This window comes from Trichosurus vulpecula, chromosome 7 (genome assembly GCF_011100635.1).
Source record: "Trichosurus vulpecula isolate mTriVul1 chromosome 7, mTriVul1.pri, whole genome shotgun sequence".
Lineage (NCBI taxonomy): Eukaryota > Metazoa > Chordata > Mammalia > Diprotodontia > Phalangeridae > Trichosurus > Trichosurus vulpecula.
In genome coordinates, this window is record NC_050579.1 from 107,055,788 (window position 1) to 107,078,149 (window position 22,362).

The following is a 22,362-nucleotide window of genomic DNA, read 5'->3' on the forward strand; positions in this document are numbered from 1 at the left end:
TAAAAGACTAACAGAAATATATAAATCATTAACTAAACTAATCAAGAAATGGAGGGGGAAATCAAATTACCAATGTTAAAAATGAATAGAGTATATTCAAAATTAAAGGAAATAAAGTGAATCATCAAAAACTACAATACCCACTTATATGCCATCAAAACAAAGAACCCAGGAGAAGTATATAAGTATCTACAAATTGAAATACCCAAATTAATAAATATTTAAGAGCAGAAATCTTGCGGAAGAAGAAGAAATTAAGTAAACCATAAATGAACTATCAAAGAAAAAAATCTTGGGTTAAATGGATTTAGTGAATTCTTTCAAAGGTTTAAAGGATAATTAATATGCATTCGACAAAAATTATTCTCAAAAACAGAGACAGAAGGCATATTACCAAACTCCTTTTATAAGAAGGAGATAGTCTTGATACCCAGACTCTAGAGAGAACAAGGGGGAGAGGACTATAAAACAATACTGCTAATGAATCATGATAGAGATGTTTTAAATAAAATCCTTAAGGAAGAATCTACTGTATATACAGAAAACAATTCATTGTGACCAAGTTGGAATCAAAGTAGGGAATTAAGAATGGTTGAATAGTAGAAAAACAATTAGCATAATAAATCACATAACAAAAATCCCCTTAATTATTTCAGTAGACGTAGAAAAAAGCCTTTGACAAAACAGCATTCATTTCTGTCAAAAACCCTAAAAAACTCTAGCTCACAATTTACACTGTTAAGTATATTTCTAAGGAAGTGAATTATAAAAAAGAAAGTTTCCAGATACACCAAATATTTATGGCAGCACCTTTTGTGGTAGTAAAAAACTAGAAACAAAGTGGACTTTCATTGTTTGGGGAATGGCCAAAGAAATTCTGGCATATGAATGCAATGGAATATTACTGTGCTATAAGAAATAACAAAAATGGCAAATCCAGAGTGGCTTGGAAAGACTTAGATGAACTGATACAAGATGAAGTAAATAGAGCCAGGAGAATGATAAATGACCACAACAATGCAAATGGAAGAACCAGCGACCGTAAAAGAGTTGAAACTGAATGTAGTGAAATTATAAAGAACAAGTTTAGCCCCCATGAAAAGATGTGAGAAGATACGTTCACTCTACTCCTTTGCAGAAGTAGGGGTTCACTGGTATGGAACATTGCATATAATATCAGATATTTTTATGCATTGGCTGGTTTTGCTATGTTTGTTTTCTTTTCTTCCTCCTCTTCTTTTTTCTTTCTTTAAAAAATTGTTATAAGATGTTGCCTCATAGGAGCCGGAAAGAGACAGTATAGGGAAGGAAAATCCAGGCAATATTAAAAAATATCATTTTCAAAAATATTTAAACCCTTAAAAGCATAAGCGTGAAAGATCTCTTCTTTAACATTATCAAAAACACATTTAAAATCAGAAGTTAATATTATTTGCAAAAGATGAACTCTAGAAGTTTTCTCACTACATTAGCAAGTATATATCTCTCCCTATTATTATTTAACATAGTTCTAAAAATGTTACCTACGGCAATAAAACAAAAGAGAAAAATGCAGATTGACTAAAAAATATATGTTATGTGAAAAAAATATTGGCTAATAAATAACACCTAAAATATGTAAGGAACTGTTAAAAGACAACACCCAAGTCATGGGGATAATTTATAATATAGAAAAAGTAAATCGATAATTATCACTTAAAAAAACTTCACTAAAGATGAAAGAAATGTAAATTAAAACAACCTTGATTTATCATGCCCATTGAATTAATTACTTAATTTGCAAAACTGGCAAAGATAAAACCAACAAAACTCAATGGTGGCAAAGGTGTGTACCATCTTAGCAAAGTGATCTAGCAAATATTACATAAATAATAACACATTTTGACCCAATGTTTCTGTTGCTAGGACTGTATGAGAAGAGTGTATGGAGGGAGCAAATAGATTTTGGTCCAAAGATTTTTTTTCATAATATTTGTATTATTTTGGAAACTGTTCCATGTCACACTGCCATGGAACACAGCAATCTGTAAAGAAATGAAAATTCATGTAAACATTGGACAATGATGAGGGGTGCCTTTGATGTGAATGGGCCTCAACGTGTAACAAATAAGAAATTCCAAAGGACTAGAATAAAGGATGTCACCAGGGAAATGTGTAATCGAAAAATAAGGTGAGCTAATAAGGTGGAGGACAGGTGGACAGCCCAAGAGTTCCAGTGGTACAGCCTCAATGTCAGTAGAAGTTGAGGGCCTCCAGATGGTTAAATTGATCCCCTGTGGTGAACTCTTGGGAGGACACGGATGAGTCATATAAGACCAGCAGACATGGATGGGTTACAAAATGTATCAGGGACCATCTCCAGTCATCCTGATCTATATCTTGCCACTGGACCCAGATGGCTCTGGAGGAGAAAGTGACTTTGCACAGCCCTCCCTCATGTAAATCCAGTTGGCATCACCTTCCTGACATCAGTGTCCTCTTCGAGAATGAAGGACAAACCACAACAAGCCGTATCACTAGGAGGGAAACAACCAGACTGATGAGATCACAAATCCATTTCAGTATTTGTATTCTTTAGTATTTATTTTAGGCAATGCAGTCTTATTCATTAGTGTAAAAAAATAAACACTGAAAACGTGCAAAATGTCTAATAATAAGGGAATGATTAAATCAATTGTGGTACATTAATAGAAACAGCATCATACAGAATAAGGCCTGCTGGATTTGGAATAAGAGGACGTGCCAATGTCAAACGCCAGCTTTAGTACCTGTATGACCGTGGACAAGTAATTTGACCTCACTAGGTCTCATATCTCATTAGGGCAATGAGGGAATAAGAGCAGATGACTCTACAATCCTCTCCAGCTCTAAATCTGTAATCTTATGAAATGAACTCCCATAATGCAATTAAAATAGATAAGCATGAGAAATATTATACAATTTGGAAAAACTTTCGTGAAAGTATGCAAAGCAAAAATAAAAATCAGAACCAGGAGAACAGCGTGAATACCAATAAGACCACATAAAAGGAAAAGTGAACACCATGGGAAGGTCAAACAAAATATAAATTTAGTTGGTTTTATCGATGTGTGATACTATTAAGTTTTTTAACAAATCATTTAAAAAGAAAAAAATGACTGAAAGTAGTTTGGAAGCCAAAGCAGAACATTTTAACATGTCAGAGTGGTATGGGTTCTGATCCTGCTCTTCAACTGTTGCCTTTATTGATATTTTCATATTAGTTGTGTCTGACTCTTCTTGACCCCGTTTGAGTCAATTGTGGTATATTTTCTTGGCAGAGATACTGGAGTGGTTTGCCATTTCCTTCGCCAGCTCATTTTACAGATGAGGAATCTGAGACAAAGTTAAGTGACTTGCCCAGGGTCACACAGCTGGGAGGTGTCTGAGAACAGATTTGAGCTAGGAGAGATGAGTCCTGCTGACTCCAGGGCTGACACTCCATCCATGGCACCACCTAGTTGCCTATGTTGTCTTTCTTAGGTAGTGTGAAAGTCAATCACTTCACAATGATTTAGTGTCCACTTCAGTAAACAGTAACTGTAAAATTTCACAGATCAGTTTTAAAAATCAATAATAAAGCTAAAGTGATCCACAACACACTTTGCATTATAATATGTAGTGATGATGGCACGTGCCGTCCTGAAACTGTGTAAAATATCAACTTCCAGGGTTTCACAAACAAAACCAGCATATAATGAGAGGTAATAATAATAGGTATATACTCCAGGGACTTCAACAGATATACTGTCTAACTAACATGCAATAAGTATTGTAAGACTCATGCATTTCTACACCCTTTTCATGGTGGCAAAAAGTTGAGGGGATGTCCATCAATTGGGGAATGGCTAAACAGACTATGGTATATGAATGTAATGGAATACTATTGTGCTATAAGAAACGATGAATAGGCAGATTTCAGAAAAACCTAAAAAGACTTGCACGAACTGATGCAAAGTGAGACGAGCAGAACAAGGAAGCCATTGTACATGGTATCAGCAGCATTGGGTGATGATCTGCTATGAATGACTCAGCTCTTCTCAGCAGCACAATGATCCAAGAGTCATATATTTTATCCAGAAATGTTCAAGGAAAACTCTGTGCAATATATTTCCTCCATATTAATTGTGGCTACAATGGTTCATGATATCCTTTAATAGAATGAGTATTTAAATGGCCAGTGCAATAGCTGTTGTTCCTTGGTACTTGCAGATCTATCCTACAGAATGAAAACAACTTCTGGGATCATGGGCTAAGTATATTATACCCATTTGAATGAAGGAGTTAAAAACTGGGCAGCTAGGAAGCGCAGTGTTTAGAGTGCTGGGCCTGGATTCAAATCCAGCCTCAGATACTTACTAGCTGGGTGACCCTGGACAAGTCACTCAGCTCTGTTTGCCTCAGTTTCCTCATCTGTAAAATGACCTAGAAAAGGAAATGACAAACCAGTCCAGTAGGTCTGCCAAGAAAATCCCAAATAGGTTGATGAAGAGTTGGACATGAATGAAGAATGACTGAACAACAAAGCAAAAATTGTGGCTTAAAAGTATTTTGTCCTGTAAGTAAAATAATGCTAAGCACATATGTCTGATAATGACAGCTCACATAAACACATATATTATTTCATCTGATCTCCATAACAACATTTGGGTTAGGTGCTATTATTATGCCCATTCTCCTGGTGAAGAAACTAAAGCTGGTATGGATTATGGATCTAGAACTGGAAGAGCCTCAAAGGTCACCTGATCCAACACCCCTCATTTTATAGATGAGGAAAGTGGGGCCTGAGAAAGTTAAGTGATTTGCCAGAGGTCATAGACGTAATAAGTACCAGAAGCAGCCAGGGTCATCAGGGTGACCTTGCAAGCCTCTGGAACTGATGTGGCACCACTCAAATCAGGAGACCTCAAGCTCAAGGGCTCTGAGATCCCTAGCGTTCTGTCCTGGGACGCCATAGCAGACCCTAAAGATCCAGCATTCTGAACTCCAAATATTGGGGCGGGGGGAATGGAGCTAACTCTGGGAAGAGGTTAGAGCCGAGGTGAAACAGGGCAGGATTTAGGATGGACAATCACACAACCCCAGAGACACAGCAGGGGCTAGCCTCATCCTGACACAAAGTCCCAGACCAGTAATTAAGACTAGAGAAATGAGTAAAATAAATAAAACAGTGACCAGTATGAAAAATAATTGGAGATCTATAGATTCTCCCCAAAAGAGGAAGGGAGTAACTAACTCTGCCTGCAACCAGAGACTCAAAGGAAAAGATTAATTTTTCCCAAGGTCAGTCAGTACTTAAAAAAAATAAAGAGGTAAAAAGTTAAATAAAAGCTCTTTAGAAGATAATTGGAAGGAGAATAAAGAACTTAAAAGAGAAAGTAGTAAAACATGCCCAAATAACAGACTCCCTGAAAACTAAAATGGACCAACATAAATCAACAACTCCATGAGATAGTAATAAATACTAGAATAAATTTAAAAGATTGCAAAAGTAGAAAAAAGTGTAAAATATCTGATATAAATAACTATTGGCCTGGAAAACAAATCTAGAAGAGATCATTTAAGAGTCATGGAACTCACTGAAAACTGATCTTTTAGAAAGCCTGGACACTGTATTTCAAGAAAACATAAATAATAACTGCCCAGATTTGTTAGAATAAGAGGTCAGAATGAAGATAGAAAAAATCCACCAATACCATTCTGAAAGAAAGTCCCAAAAGTCCTAAAAGAGCCCAAATCCAGAGCTCACACATCAAAGAAAAAATAGCATACAGAAAGAAGCAGTTCAAGTACCAAGGAACCACTGTCAAAATCACATAAGACCTGGCAGTTCCTTCTGTAAACAAGAGGAGATCTTAGAATACAATATTCCAAGACAAAATATGTAGATTTATAACCAAGAATAATTTGCCCTGCAAAGCTAAGTATAAGTTTTCAGGTAGAAAAAAAATGGATCTTTAAGAGACTTTCAAGCATTTCTGTTGAAAGGATCAGAGCTGAGTAGAAACTTTGAAACCATGAGAGTCAAGGAAAGCCTAGAAAGATAAATTTATATGAATAATTGGAAGGGGTTATATGATGATATAATGCTACTTCTAATATAGGAAGAAGAAACAAATGTCCCTTCAGAACCATCATGTCTTCAAAGGTTACTGAGGGAGTTAAATGAGAAAAGAAGAGGTCCTGGGGGTAGATTGGTTCTGTTCTGAGGTTTTAAAGAGGGAAAAGAAAAGGGAGGTCAAAATGTGTTGTAGCATAGAAATGGAGAAAGATGGAGCAGGAACTTGAGGAAGGGGTAGAGACACAGGGCATCTCCTAAAGCTCATATGGACAAGCACATGCACATACACACACACACCCATCCATTCAATTTTGAGAGACTTTAGAACTCTGATCAATTCAGTGATAGACCAACTATGTCTCCAGGAAAACCTACAATGAAGTATTTACAAAGCTTCTGACAGAGAAAAAAAAATAGACTCATCATACACAAAGAGACATGAATACTTTGGACACGCAAGGCCACTGTGAGAATTCATTTTGCTTGACTATTCTTATGTGTTACGTAAGTTTTCTTTTTCCTTCCAGTTTTTAAATTTGAGGGTGGTTGGGGCTGGAGGAAGAAGAAAAGTAACAATAATGATTCCAGAGAAGAGACAAAACCATTGAACCTTTTTTTTATTGCGCAGAAGAGAATAGGAAGTTTAAAAGAAAGCACAAGCAAGAATCTAGACCGTGTTGAAAATAATGTGGAATTTATCATGTACTTTAAAAAAAAAAAAAAAGCAAATTGTAGGAAATGGCAATTAAGTTTCATATGCAGTTCTCTTTCCCCGTTCTGCTGTGTATATGAAAATGTTCCTTTTGGGGAATTTAAGTTAGGAATTTAAAAAAAAAAATAAAGTATCAGGGTTGGGATTTGAATCAAGACTTCTGTCTCTAGAGGGAGTGCTGGTTTTCATACAGCTACTAAGTGTCTCAAACCCATCTTATACACACACAGACTTGGACACAGAAAAAAAAAGACCCAAGAGGGAAAAAAAATGGGGAAAAACTAATGAACCAGAAACTTGCCAGGTTCAAGATAGGTAGAAATAGTTTTTCCGCCTTTTCCAATTGTTTGGGGCTCTATTGCTCTATCCAAAATAGGGAGCATCTGGAGTTTATGGAGTGTGAGGGAGGTGACACGGTCAGGCCTCCCTTAAGGAAAATCACTTTAGCAGCTGTGAGGAGAATAGGTGGAGCAGGGAGAGGCTTGAGGCCAGGTGGGGAGCAATTAAGAGGCTATTATAATAGTTCAGGCAAGAAGTGATGAGGGGCAGAACTAGGAAGGGGGCTGTGTGAATAGAGAGAAGGGCCCCCAACTAGACATGTAATCTCTTAATGACAACAAATCTAATTATTTCAGATTGGCAACTGAAAACAGAATAATGAGCGCCAGGAAAAAAAGATTGTCAGCGCTGCATGCAAAAACAGAAGGTCCGTGCTGGCCTAATGCCTAATGAAATTATAATATAGTTTAAATTTTATTACCTAGTACGATTTCAGCACCTGGAGAGGGGGGAGGCCCACAAAGAACAAAAACTACAAATAAAAGATTTAAGAAATATTATGAATAAGTTGGTTCATCCTGTCACATAAGCCAAAACATTTCAGTGCATGTAAATAATAGTGTCCAATAGTTATTTCATCAGTTGTTCACAAGCGCTTTATATAGTAGTAAGCATACAGAAGCAATTAGGGTAAGATCATATATTTTAAAAAGGATCTTAGAGGCCATCTGGTTCAAATCTTCCATTTTAGATAGGGGAAAAACAGACCAAGAAAGGTTAAGTCATTTGCCCAAGGTTACACAGGTAGATTTGATCCTGACCCTCTGCTCCAAAGTCCGGGAGACTTCTGGAGGGCCAAGCTATTTCTCACATCCTTGCCTGTAGTTTTTACGCTCTTACCTGGGAGTATTGACAACCCCTTACCCCATACCCCACTGAGAAAAAGAGCAGAAAAAAACACATGGAAAACTGTAAAATTGACAGAAAAGCAGGCAGGTCTGAGAGGAGAATTAATAGAGTGTATTCGCTCATATAGGGGCAACCAATACAGACCTTCTGTTTTTACACGTAGCACTAACAATTTTTTTCTGGTGCTCACTATTCTGTTTTCAGTTGCTAGTTTGAAATAATTAGGTTTGTTACCATTAAGAGATTACATGTCTAGTTTGGGGATGCAGTGGAGAGAGTGTCAGACCCAGAGTCGGAAAGACCTGAGTTCAAATCCAGTCTCAGACACTTACTAGCTATGTGACCCTGGGCAAGTCACTTAACCCTGTTTGCCTCAGTTCCCCTTTCTGTAAAATGAGCTGGAGAAGGAAATGGCAAACCACTCCAGTATCTTTACCAAGAAAACCCCAAATGGGGTCATGAAGAGTCAGACACAACTGAACAACAATCACCAATTTCTGTTAATGCTACTATCATCTTCCCAGTCACGTTACTCAAATTTTGATGCCATCTGTGACTATCTCTCTTGCCCCCACCCCGTCTAATTAGTCACCAAGTCCTATTACTATTGTATCTCAACAATATCTCTAGAATACATCCTTTTTTCCAGTCTCACTGCTACCACTTTCCTTCAGGCTCTCATAATCTCTCATGTGTACTACCACAGTAACTTCCTAACCTATCTCTCTTCAGTCCATGCTATGACATTGGTCAGATCGGTCTTCCTAAACCACAGGTCTCAATGACAGTTGATCATAGTCATGACTGTGGGCAAATCACATAACCTCTCTTGATCTCGCTTTCTTCAAATAAAGAAGTTGGACTAGATGACCCGCAGGGACCCTTTTCAGCCCTAAATCCTATGTTCCTATGATCCCTTACTTAACAAGTTATCTCTCTACAGGGTTTACAGTTTTCCATTGACTCCCATCATAAAAGGAGAGACATATTCAATTTGCAAAAATGAGGATAGAAACTAAGTTTTCAGGTTTTTTTTTCTCTGAATAGACATCTCAGCTAACACTGTATGAGCATGAGGACTGCTGTCTTTTTAGGCAACTTAGTGACACAGTAGATTCAGTAAGGGACCTGGAATCAACAAGACTTGACTCAAATCCTGCCTGAGAGACTTACTAGCTATGTGACCCTGAGCAAATCACTTAACCTATCTCCCAGGGTTGTTGTGAAGCTAAAACAAGATAATATTTGCAAAGCTTTGCAAATGGAAGATATAGATATGTGCACAAATGCATATACACACATATAAATATGTTTGTATATATAATATACATACTCTATTGTTATTTTCTGACAGTCTTGGAGGTTGGTACCACTATTTCCAAAGTTGTTTTTAAATATGCCTGACTCTTCCCTAACCCATCCTCCACACAACCATCAAAGTGATTTGCCTAAAGCACAGATCTGACCATGTTGCTTCCTTATTCAATCAACTGCAGCAACTCCCTATTGAAACTAGAATAAAATATTACTTCATCTTTATCTCATCCTCTTTTAATTTCTATTTTATGCAAGCCTTATAGTGTAAGTTATTGGTATGGCAGTACATTCATATAAATAAGTGTACACAGATTGGGGATAAATGCTAAAAAATGTTTTACTGTCATTGATCAAATGACACATGGGGAATACATGTACATGATCAAAAAAAAAAAGGTGTGAAGACCACTGACCTGAAACACTGCTTATGCTCAGTAAATGTTAAATTGTACCACAACAACTGAAATAAGTTAGCTCATGATAGTTAACAGTGGCGACCAGTTCATTTTGATATTAACTCTATACTTTAATTTTCCAAAGTGAAATGTGATGTTTCCTGTTTTTGGATCAGGTACCTCAATCAGGAATCCTGAAGCTATCCCACTTGCGAGAAGGAGTATACATCTTCCAGCTGACTGTGACAGACACTGCTGGTCAGAGGAGCTCTGATAATGTCTCCGTGACTGTACTCCCCAAGGCACAAACTGCAGTAGGTGAGGGGGAGAAAAATGAAAATATCATTGGAAGATAATTCAACCAAAAAAAGTTATTTATGGATCTGTAGTCTTCCTATGCTTACAAGTATAAGGGCTTTTGTAAGTTCTTCCATTTTATTTTCTGAAACCCTAAATCTGATATCATTTCAGGATGATTAAGACTTCAGTATGGGCAAGATAAGAGGTTCTTATTTCTGGAATGAGATGCTTAATAGAGTGTGAGAGTTTCAGGGCATAGTAGAAGACCCACAAACATATTTATATGTGTGTATACGTGTTTGTGTATATATCTATATCTTCAGCTTGCAAAGCTCTTTGCAAATATTAGCTTGTTTTAGCTTCACAACAGCCCTGGAATATAGGTTAAGTGGCTTGCTCAGGATCACACAGCTAGTACTTTTTAATTTTTCCCACTTCTAAATTTTCAACCTCTTGGAGAGAATGTTACCTAAAGATTGTTGATAGATTTAGTATGTGTATGTATACATATGGATGTACATATACACATCTATATGTTTATATAAATGTGTTATATATCATAGCCCATATATATGTGTGTGTGTGTGTATGTGTATGTACATATACATATATATTTGTATGTGTGCAAAAGTGTGTGTTATTTCCTGGAGAGCTTCTACCAAGATTTAATTCTAAATGGATAAAAAGGTACATTGCCAGGATTTTGTTTTGTTTTAATTTTTTAAGAATATTGTATAACTACCACGTTCATATGTATGTAATAACATACATGTATTATTAGATATAAATAATAATTTTTAAAATATGCAGTATACAAATCCAGTACAAATTCACTGCCTTAATATTCACTTCTTTTGAATAATCGTCAACCTTTAATATCTTCTAAAAACTCCCCATCTCTAAGGTGAAAGCATCAAGAGCCTGTAATAAACCAATCAATATGAGTTGCATGGATTGTTCACAAATGGCACTGGGCAGCACTGAAGCTGGAGAAGTAAGACATCTGAAGTTGTTTAGTCATCATTGGGAAAGTTACTTTTGGAGAGATTCTACATTTGTAAGCCTGAGATGTTGCATACTGTTCCTAAGCTTGTAGCAAGTCTCTGGCAACCTTGGACTCTCCATTATTTGCAAAGGAATTAACACAATGGGCTAAGTAATAAGGATAAAAGGATTAGAATATAAATATAATTTCTCCATAACTATTCTAAGCTCATATCAAAGATATGGCTCAGCATGCATATTAGAAAGAAAATTTTCTAAGAATTCAAAACCGATGAAGCTTGGCAATCTACCAGCGCATTATGCTTTTCAGCTATATCAGGTGCCAATTCTTCATTGTATTTGTGGTCTCACTGATGTGGGTATGATCTCCAGTGATGCTGATGATAACCCATCCATGCCCAAATTATGCAGATCTTGTTCATGTCTTCCCCAAAATTCATCACATAGGGTCCACTCAACATGCTAGAGACGAACTATAGGTCACAGCATAAAAAAAAAATGTTGACCATCTCCTTTGACACCTTTAAGCTTTTTTTTGAAGGTGGGGTGTATGTAAACAGGGCAGACAACTCTTCTCCATTCTGGCAATGGGAGCATGTGAGAGAATTCACAGCCTTACCCATGATCCAGCACAAGGCTGACGCTCAGTTGACAGCCCCATGAATGGAGAGTAGACTTCCTGTGCCAGGTGTGGGCAATTGATTAACAGCTAGCTGTTCCATGTACAGACTGATTGACTTAACAGTCTCTTGAACACTCCTTTGAATGTAGTAGATGTAAATCAGGAGATTAATAATAGCTCACATTTATATAGCATTTTACAGTTTAAAGAGCACTCACATCTCTCACAGACAATTCTTTCTCTCCTTTCACACAGCCACTTTCTTCGTTCTGCCCTTCATCACCTCTTGCCTGAACTATTATAGTAGCTTCTTACTTGGTCTCCCTACCTCAAGCTTCTCCCTGCTTCATTCATTCTCCTCACAGCTGCCAAAGTGATTTTCCTAAAGAATAGGTCTGACTATGTCCCCTCCCTCACACTCCATAAACTCCAGATGTTCCTGTTACTTCTAAGATCAGCTCCTCCATTTGGCATTTAAAGCTCTTCACAACCTTGCCCCATCCTACCTATTCAGCTTTATTCTCCATTACTCCTCTCCACACTCTATGATTGAGTCATATTGGCTTTCTAGATGGCACCTCCCATCTCTGCGCCTTTTCAAGGTCTCATACAGTGGGAAGGGTCTTCACTTTTCACTTCCTTCAGGACTCAGGTCAAGTACCACCTTCTACATGAGGTCTTTCCTGTTCCTCGCACTCCATCTGCTAGTGCTTAGCCTACTAAGGTTGCCTTGCATCTGCTTTGTAAGTTATTGGACATGAAGGTAGGGACTATCATTTTTTTTGCTTTGTATCCCAAATGCTTAGCCCAGTGCCTGGCACATAATAAGCTTTTAATAAATCTTGTTTGCTTAATAAATTGTTTCCTCACAAACCTGTGAGATAGGAAATTGTGCCCATTTTTAGTGTGCCCATTTTTTGATAAAAAGTTAAAGGGCAGAAAGTTTAAGTGGCATGTCCACAGGTCATGTGGTTAGTTTATTAAGCTTTGGGATTTGAATCCAGGCTTCTTGTTTCCTAGGCTAGCTTCACTAGGCTTCCTCTCAAGAAGTATATGATACCTTATTCTGAAGAATAAATGGTACATGTGTTGACCTAAATGATTTGTGGTTTGCTCTGGCTAGTAGTTATCAGGGTCAGAGGGTTCTCCCAGGCATATGCCTAGCCAAGCTCTAAATCCGATGTTGATCCTAGGGAACCTAGATCTGGAACTAGCATTTGTCTCTGTCCATGTGTAGAAAAACAGGTAAATATATTCTTGGCCCCTAAAAAAATAGAAAAAGGCTTATTTCTCTAACAACCTGGGAGCACCATTTTCTCTCACTGGCTGGCTCTGTGTATGTATTGGGGGCAGGGAGAAAGTAGCCTAAGACAGACAGATGGCCGGCAACCAGCCAGGCATTTGTTTGCCTCCGTCCATTCACTTAGCCAGATTCTACAGTCTCCAGTGGCAACTTGGCAATTATAAATGAGAAAATGTCTTTGAAGTTGCCTGGGACGGAGTGAAATGAATGTCCTTTGAAAAACAGCTTCAGACTCCAGACCCTCGCCTTCCTTCCAATGGCCTTGTGTCCCTCTACAGAGCAAGCTAACAACGTAGTTACTGCAAATGTTCTCTTGAGTCACTCTTACAGCTAAGGCTTTGTCATTGCCTTATGAATAAGATGCTAGGAATCAGATCCTGGGAGTAAAACGCTTTGAGATACTGAAAACAGGAGGTGGAAACATTTTGAACGCTGCTCATCATTCTGCGGCATATAATGACCTTGTAGTTCAGGCAGAGCTGCAGTGATTCAGGGCTAATTCATTACCATATCGTCCTCGTCACACGCCAGCAGGCAGCAGACAGTGCTGATTGTGCAATGAAATCTGGCTCAGTGGGATTAGATTTTGTATGAAGAGGCTGTGTATTTTCAAAAGAGAAAGCTTGAAGAAGTGTTCAAAAGTAACTCTTCTACACATGAGCTGACATTTTTGTGTGTGTGCTTAAAGCAGGACAAATGGCTCATTTAAATTTGCCAAATGTTTTCATTAACTCATTGTTGCCTGGGGTTTTCTTGTGGTGGTTTTAAAAAAATGTAACCTAATAAGGACTTTGCTATCCCAGAAATCTGCTGCATCCGTGCCTTCCTTGTCTGTTTCCAGCTGTTGTTTCTCTCCATCTTCCCTGAATTCTCTAGAATGCTGGCCCTATTCCCTGGTGACAGTTGCTACCACTGCTCTCCTTACCCTATCACCAGTTATTCCCCAACTTCCTCAACATCAAACATTTGCTTTTTCTTGACTTTTCCAACCACGTAACTTAATCATTTGTTTCTCTAGAGTAGAAATCTCTAAAGCTTTGCTTGGGCATGTCCACTCTACTCTCCATTCCCTATCTAATATGATATTTGTGTTATAAAAAGAGCTATTTAATCCATCCTGTTCATAGGAACTTCTGAAACTTTTCATGATCCTGTTCTGGCCAGATCTTTAGTCTATGTTACAGATGCTAGATGGGTGCTCAATTCTTCCTGTTGCTGCTAAGCTTTAATGAGACCGATTTAACTAAGGGTAGATAAATTGTCCTTCAAAAAAAAGGCCATCTCCTAGAAGCCCCAATTAGATAAAAGGTCTTATTGAGAGCCCAGGAAGGAATATGATTTCATCATCTGGAGGAAATAAAATTGTCATTAGCAAGACACCAGAGATTCTAGCCGGGCACCGCCCTGTGCCAAGGGCACTTTGACATTCACTCAAAGGATGCAATAGCCACAGGTTGAAGATTAACCATAAGAAACTATTAGTGAGGAGACAAGAGTACACACATGATGTGGTGAGAGATCGTGTCTGCTTTAAAAATAATGAAGTAGTATTTTAAGATGTCATATCACTAAGCATGGGAGGCAGCTAGGGAGCTCAGTGGCTAGAGCACTGGTCTTAGAGTCAGGAAGACCTGAGTTCAAATCCAGCCTCAGGCACTTACTAGCGTGTGACTGTGGGCAAGTCACTTAACCCTATTTGCCTCAGTTTCCTCATCTGTAAAATGAGCTGGAGAAGGAAACGGCAAACCGCTCCAGTATCTCTGCCAAGAAAACCCCCAGATGGACTCACAAAGACTTAGGCACAACTGAACGACAAAAACAGATAAGAAGTGTTATCTTGGAGATAGGTTGAGATGAGCAGCTAGGAGGCACAGCAGATAGACTGCTAGACTTGGAGTCAGGAAGCCCTGGGTTCAAATCCAGCCTCAGACACCTACTAGCTGGGTGACCCTGGGCAAGCTACTTAGCCTCCATCTGCCTCAGTTTCCTCATCTGTATATTGGAGATAATACTAGCACCCACCTCCCAGAGTTGTTGTGAGAATGGAATAACATAATATCTATAAAGTGCTTTGCAGACTTCAAAGGGACACGTGTATAGCTATTGTTGTTATGGAGAAAGAGGCCTTGAAGTATAACTGTACAATAAAAAAAAAATGGCAGGAATGAGTAGTGGAAGCTATTTGCCAGTAAAATTTTGCTCAATAACATTCTGAAATATTGAATGAATGAATAAGTGAGTATAGGGCTCCATCACAAAGAGATGTGTAAGACATTAGTCACTAAAAAAGAAGATATGGCACCCTGGCAAGTCACCTAACCTCTCTGGGCCTCAGTTTCCTCACCTGTAAAATGAAAGGCTGGAGTAAGGGATCTCTAAGATGCCTTCTATTTCTAAGTCTGTGATCTTTGCTGACCCAGTATTCACCCTCCTAGGCTGCCCCTCACTCAAAAATGAAGATGTATAGGAGGGGAAAGTCCAGAGTGACTCATGGGTCATACATTATTAATGGCATGAACAAGAATGCCAAGGGAAGGTATATGAACCTTCTTTTATTTATTCATTTGTCTGATTTTTTAATGCCTTTTGTGTTGACATAAATATTTATCATTTTTTTTAAAGTGGATATCACAGAAGCTTGCCTTGTTTGGTTCTGTCCTGTTCTGAACTTTTTCATTTTCTTCCATGTATTTTTATATCTTGGTGTTTTGGGGGATATTTCCATGGCTTTCCATTAATCATGCCATCCCAAATGGAAGCCCTTCTTTAAAAAGAATGAGCATACAAAATTCAATCCAGTCCAATAAATAATAAAAGAAACCGACACATTAACTATATCTGAAAATGTGTCTCATTTGGCAGCTGGAGTCCCTATACATACCAGTTTCCCCAGAGCCTGTTATTCTGACCGATTATTAATACTTTCTTCAGTAACTGCTTCCCTTTGACTCGGTATATTTCTTTTACCTGCTCTTTGCTGCCCCAGACACCTCTAAAAGTCACAGCTTTTATGTACCCCACCCCAGATGTGGCTTATCAGTGATTTGAGGTTTGCTTTATAAACAGAATGTTTGAAAGTTTGCTCACGCTATCATTTCTTCTGTGATGATGGCTGCTGTATCGACATCACGCTGGCTTGTGATGGAGTGGATCAGTGCCCTGACAGATCTGATGAAGCTTTCTGCCAGAATGGTGAGTGGCCAGGAGGGAACACCCTTGGTGTTGGGGCTTGGCAGCCTAGGGAAGTGGATTTGCAGCGCAGATGCCTGCATGATTATTTTTAAGAAAGTAAAGTTCTTTGAGGCAACTAGGTGGCTGAGTGGATAGAGTGCCCAGCCTGAAGTCAGGAAGACTCATCTTCTTGAGTTCAATTCTGGCCTCAGACACTTACTAGTTTTATGACCCTGGACCGGTCACTTAACCTCTGCCTTAATGCACTGGAGAAGAAAATGGCAAACCATTCAAGTATCTTTGCCAAGAAAACCCCATGGACAGTATTGGTGTGCCTTTGTCCACGGGGTCACAAAGAGTTTGGCACGACTGTATGACTGAAGGACAACACATTTTTTTCATCCAGAGATTGGGTGGGGTTTTTCATCTTGGTATTGTTAGTCCCTACCGTGACAATGACAATAACTGTACAATATAAAATAAGAAATAGTGATGATTGTCAGATTAATTATTGATCAAATTTCAAATAGTAGCCTGTAATTTGGGGATCGCCCACATTTTTAATGCTGCAATATCCTATCATTGCTTAATACTTCAGAATGGTCTTTCCTGATCTAAAAGTGCTCATAGCATGTGCTTTTTGAAAATTTACAAGCATGTATTTTCTCTCCTCAGCTTCTCCCCATTTAAAAATACTAATAGCAAAATCGTTATGCATAGTCAAGCAAAACAAATGTCTACATTGGTCATGTCCAAAAATGTATGTCTCCTTATGCTTCCAGTCCATTGGTCAGGAGGTAGGCAGCCTGCATCATCATTGGTCCCCTTAAATCATGGTTGGTCATGGCAGTGATCGACGTTCTGAAGTCATTAAAGTCATTTGTTTTTGCAATTGTGTTATTATACAAATTGTTCTCCTGTCTGTTTATTTCACTCTTGTTCATGTGCTCATCAGTTAATACAAGTCTCCAGATTTTTCTAGTACAGTAGTATTTCATTACATTCATACACTACAATTTGTTCAGCCATTCCCCAAGTAAAGCACACCCTTAAAATTTAAATTAACATTAATTTTATTTTTGAAGTAATTTTTCAGATCTTTATGACTGATGTTTGATATAGTTTATGAAAACCAAATCATGTACTAAACCATTCTTCTAGTTATAGGTACTACAGAAGCACAACTGGAGGAAAATAGCAGTGTAAAAAATGCTAATATTGTTCACTGATTAAGAATCTGCAAATGTTGGGTTTGGGTCTTGACTCTGTCATTAATTATATCTGTCATTAAACCTTAAAGAAATAAGATTAGGCAAAAATTGTTCATTAAAAACCAGAGATGATGGCATTTTTTAAATTTAAATGTTTGAATTTAGAATTCTGCATAATTCCAAAATTTCATCATTAGAGATAGATTGAGGAATTAGTGTTTTTCAGTCTATTTTTACACCAAAAAAAACCTGACAACTAATAGTTAATTTATCTCCATTCATTCAGTGAGTCCTGGCCGCAAGACAATAACTCATGCTGCTCTAAGTCCAGCCCAGCAAAGAACTGTGGGATTGACTGAAGACACAAACAGAAGTCTCCCTTCGCAGAACATCCAGAAAGCCACAAGGAAACAGCTGCTCCCATCAGCTAATGCAGACAAGAGTAACCATTCAGTCTCTCAGGGACCAAAGAATCAAATGAGTGCTTTAATGCCAGGTAAGGGCTTAAAAGTGTGACTCTCTAAAAAATTCTTTTAAATTTTAAAAATATTTTAAATATTAATTAAATAACCATCAGTAATATTTATTAAATATTAAATAAATATTAATAATCATCAGCAAACACAAACTTTTCAATATACAAAGAATAAGAAAAGGAATTGTATAGGGAGCTGAATTTCTGTTACATATAGTTTTTAAAGTATATATTAAATTTAACAAGGTAATAATAGGATTATTCTATTTCTATGTCCCTTTCTGAGCTTTCTTTTGTTTCCTTCCCTGCTTTTGCCAAAAAATTTTTTATTAATGTGCTTTTTTTGCATTTCTATCACTACCCGCCCAGTCCCAAACAGAAGTGCTCCCTTGTAACAAATAAGTATAGTCAAGCCCAACAAACCAACACATTTTTCATGCCAGAAATTGTGCCTCTTGTTCAGGACCACCTCAGTTCATGAGAGTCTTCTCATTTTTCTCTGCATTCATTGTATTTATTTCTTATGACACAATAGTATTCCATTGCATTCATATGCCAGAGTTGTGCAGCCATTCCCCAATTGGTGGGCACTCCTTATCCTTCCAGTTCTTAGCTACAACAAAAAGTATTGCTATAAACAGTTTTATATGCATAAGTCCTTTCCCTATATCCCTTGGCCTCTTGAAGTCATATATAAGGTATATATTAACTCAGTGTCTCTGGATCAAAGAATATATGCAATTTAATTACTTTGGGGGTCCAAAATTGTTGAGTTGTTCTTCAATAAAAGCAAAAAAAAATTTCTTTATTGTGAATTAATCCTGAGTCACAATTTTTGTATTTATTTAATAGAAATCAAAGTATAGTTAAGGTTGAAAGTTCAACCTAATATTTTGGGGTTTTGCTGTTCAGTTGTTTCCATTGTGTCTACCTCTTTGTGACTCCATTTGGGGTTTTCTTGGCAAAGATCCTGGAGTGGTTTGCCATTTCCTTCTCCAGCTCATTTTACAGATGAGGAAACTAAGGCAAACAGGGTTAAGTGATTTGCCCAGGGTCACATAGCTAGTAAGCTTCTGAGGTCAGATTTGAACTCAGGAAGATGAAGCTTTCTGACTTGAACTTGATCTCTTTACACTGCACCACCTAACTGCCCTGCAACTTAACATTACCTAGCATTTGAACAGAGCTGAGTAATAGTCTTAAGAATTGAAAGAAATTTTGGAGGTACACTGTTCTAAGTTCCTGCCCTCTAAAACATCCAGCCTCTGTTTAAACATGTCTAGTGACAAGAAGTTCAATATCTTATAAGACCATTCATTCCACTTTTTTAATAAATCCAACTTAAAAGATTGCTTAGTTATACAGGGTGTCCATAAAGTCTGGACACATAGGCAAAAATGCATATTTTGAAATATTTGGAACATTAACAGACCTTAGCCCCCTTGACTTCCTTTTCTGAGGTATGCTAAAGGAGAAGTTATACTCAATGAAAATCACAGCTGCAACACACTTGAACGCATAAAGAGTGAATGTGCTAAAATTGATGGCAATATGGAGTTATTGCATCGAGTTCACGTGAATCTTGCAAAGGGCGTCAACCTTTGCATCACGAATGATGGAAATCATATTGAAGATGTTATTTGTTAATATTCCAATTAAATAAATTGTTGTTGAAAATTTCATTCATTTCATTTCTTGAAAATATGCATTTTTGCCTATGTGTCTAGACTTTAGGAACATTCAAGTCTAGGTGTTCCCAAAGCAGGAAATAAAAGAAGTCTTCACTATATAATATGAATCAAGTGTGAGATAAGTAGTTTATTCCTTTCTTTTTTTAATTTAATTTATTTTATTCTGAACTTAAGAAATATAACAAGCATATCTGTAACATAGTAGACTAGAAAAAAAGATTACTGTACATGAAACTACAAGTCTATTATGTACAACTTGCTATTACTTTTAGATATATAATATGATTCAGGTAAGGGACAAATACTTTCTTCCTGCACACAGAAGGAATGCTAAAAGCAGCAACCTTATAAGCATGCATTAACAGAAGAAATTAAATAGGATTCAGATTTAGTAAATTTACAGATTAGGAAACAGGATTAAACAAATTAAAAGGATTCAGTAACTTAACTTTTAACTACTATTACAATCTTCTGGGAGGCTGATACTTAATTGTGTCAGAACATAAAGTAGTATTAAGTACTGATGATTAGGCATTTTACTTTTTGCCTCAGCTCAGCACTTTCCTTATGACTCTTGGTGGCCCCTGCAGGGTGTTTAAGTCGTTGCTGGGGACCACCCCAATGCTTCCATTCAGTTCCAACTTTTCATGTGAACGCTAGACTCCTTGAACTCACAAGGACACCTCCAGTCTCAGACACATCTGCTTCAATATATTCATTCACATGAGATCAGAAAACAACAAACACAAAAGAGGCAAAGGAAGCTGTAGACCTGATGCAAACTTACCTCATTGTGACCCCCTGCATTAGTTGCCATATAGACAAAGTCACCATGATACCCAAGTAGAAGACCCATCTTTCCCTACTCCTTGCTAGAGTCACATGTAGAGTCATTGCCAAGGGACCCCTCAAAGTCCCTTGCAAAGTCCCTTCAGCTCTGGGCTACCACACATCTAGAAGAAGCCAGGAAGTTCATCATCTCCAAAAGCCCCCAAGCAATAAGTGCCCATGTCCTTAGAATCCCCAGAAATTTCCAGGAAAGCTCTGGGTATACATAAGAAAGGATCCTGTAGGCCAACTCAGCCTCTACTACATTAGGATCCTATGAACTAATACATACTTGCATTTTTTTGCTATTTCATCCTATCTGCTTGCCAAATGAATATATAAATTTCTTCCTCAAGCTTATTTCATCATCATAAAATGATTATCTACATTGGTGATTCATTTTCAAATCCATGCTTAAGCCTCAGAACTGTTTGATTTTCCTAATAGTTTCCTCAGCTATAAAATTAGGGACTTGGCAAGATCTCAATGGTCTCATTCAGCTCAAAAGGTTTGTGATTCTCTAAAAAACATGAATGTTTATTTATATTGTTCAAATATCATGATTCTGCCAAAAAAATTTCTATTTTTTGTTACAAATACTTGTAATGGCAATCAGGGTGGGACTTTTTTGTTGTCTTTTGTTTTGGAGTGCTTCTCCACACTAAGGCAATCAAGTGCCTTTGAGTCTTGCCTTTGAATCAAGAGTCATTGATTGGAAACAATATATATGATGTGGCTCTAGTGATTAGAGATCTTTCCCACACCCTTTTGCTAAGTACGCACTTAGCCCCAAGGCCCTAAACAAGGTATATATGCTCTGAGGTTAGCATTTTGTTTTGGGGCTCACTCACTGGAAGAGAGTTGTGTGATTTGACTAGATGAGACTCTAGGTAGCTGTTGGAGCCCCCCAGCTTTGAAAATCTCAGATGTTTGTGCTTCTCTCTCTGATAACTATGTATATAATGTCTTGGACAGACAGCTAAAAGCCCTGTCTACTGATTGGTGTTTATTGGCTCTGTTTGTATAATTTCTGCTTGCAATTTCTGTTTGTATTTTCTCTAAAGTTCAGGGTGGTGACTTTTTCCCCTGAACTAAGTGAGTGATATGTGTATGTTTAATTAAAGTGTGATTGTAAACCCCTTAAAGTCGCTTTCCTTAGAAAAGCAGATCAAAGAACTTGTGCTAGCAGCCCTCCTGTATGCTGTTGTTATTGGCCTCACACAGCCACAGTAGTGGCAAGTAGCATTGTTATTTGTTATTATAATGTTTCAGTTAATGTAATGATTTTATCATTACAGAATACAAAATGTCCCATTTCTGTCTATATTTAGAACCATATCATCATCATTCATGCTAAGTTTAAAATTTATTTAAACTCTCTATAGATATTTAAGTAGCCTAGCAAATATATACATTGAATGGGTGGCTTACACGTACAGCATCCGTTTTTTGTTGTTGTCTGGTATGGTTTTTTGTTTGTTTTGGGTTTGGGGGTTTTGTAAGCTGAGATCATAGACTCCCTGAATCTCAGAGCCAGAAGTCAATTTAGAGGCCATTAAGGCCAATCTCCTCATTTCACAGATGAGGAAAGTTAGACCTGCACAAATTAAGCTGTTTATGCATCCTGGCAACTGCTTGTCATGGGCAACTGCATCTGAGCAAGGACATTCCCATAAACACAAGGGTTTATTTCCATCAGTTTTATAAATATAGAAGGGTACACATCAAAGAAGTGAACATGGAAAGAAGTAGGAAGCAGAATCTTTTTTGACTGAATCAATAAAGGAAATACTAAAAAAAAAAAAGTATCCATCCTATCTCCCAAATCTCTATTTGGGGGCAGGGGCATGGGGAAAGTGCTGCAAGTTCTGTATATGTCAATCATTTGTCAAGAAATACTACCAAAAAAAACTGCTAACATGATATTAGACTATGTTAACCTAGTGTCCAGAATATGGAAGATAACAATCTCAATATAATCTGCTCTGATCAGACAATTTATGTAATATTAGTGTTTAGTATTGCACCACTTTAAGGAAAGAATGTTAACTAAAATTTGCCCAGA

At 37.5% G+C, this 22,362-nt stretch overlaps 1 protein-coding gene across 2 annotated transcripts in view; it reads left to right on the forward strand.

The window, feature by feature from the left end:
* Nucleotides 1-22,362, forward strand: part of LRP11 (LDL receptor related protein 11) — a 95,616-nt gene that overhangs the window by 45,472 nt on the left and 27,782 nt on the right. The window contains exons 3-5 of one of the 2 annotated variants that reach the window (XM_036767415.1): nt 9,868-10,009; nt 15,988-16,113; nt 17,590-17,799. In XM_036767415.1, coding sequence (XP_036623310.1) covers nt 9,868-10,009; nt 15,988-16,113; nt 17,590-17,799 — 478 coding nt within the window. The remainder of the gene's footprint in view (nt 1-9,867; nt 10,010-15,987; nt 16,114-17,589; nt 17,800-22,362) is intronic. The other variant, XM_036767416.1, reaches the window with a different exon arrangement.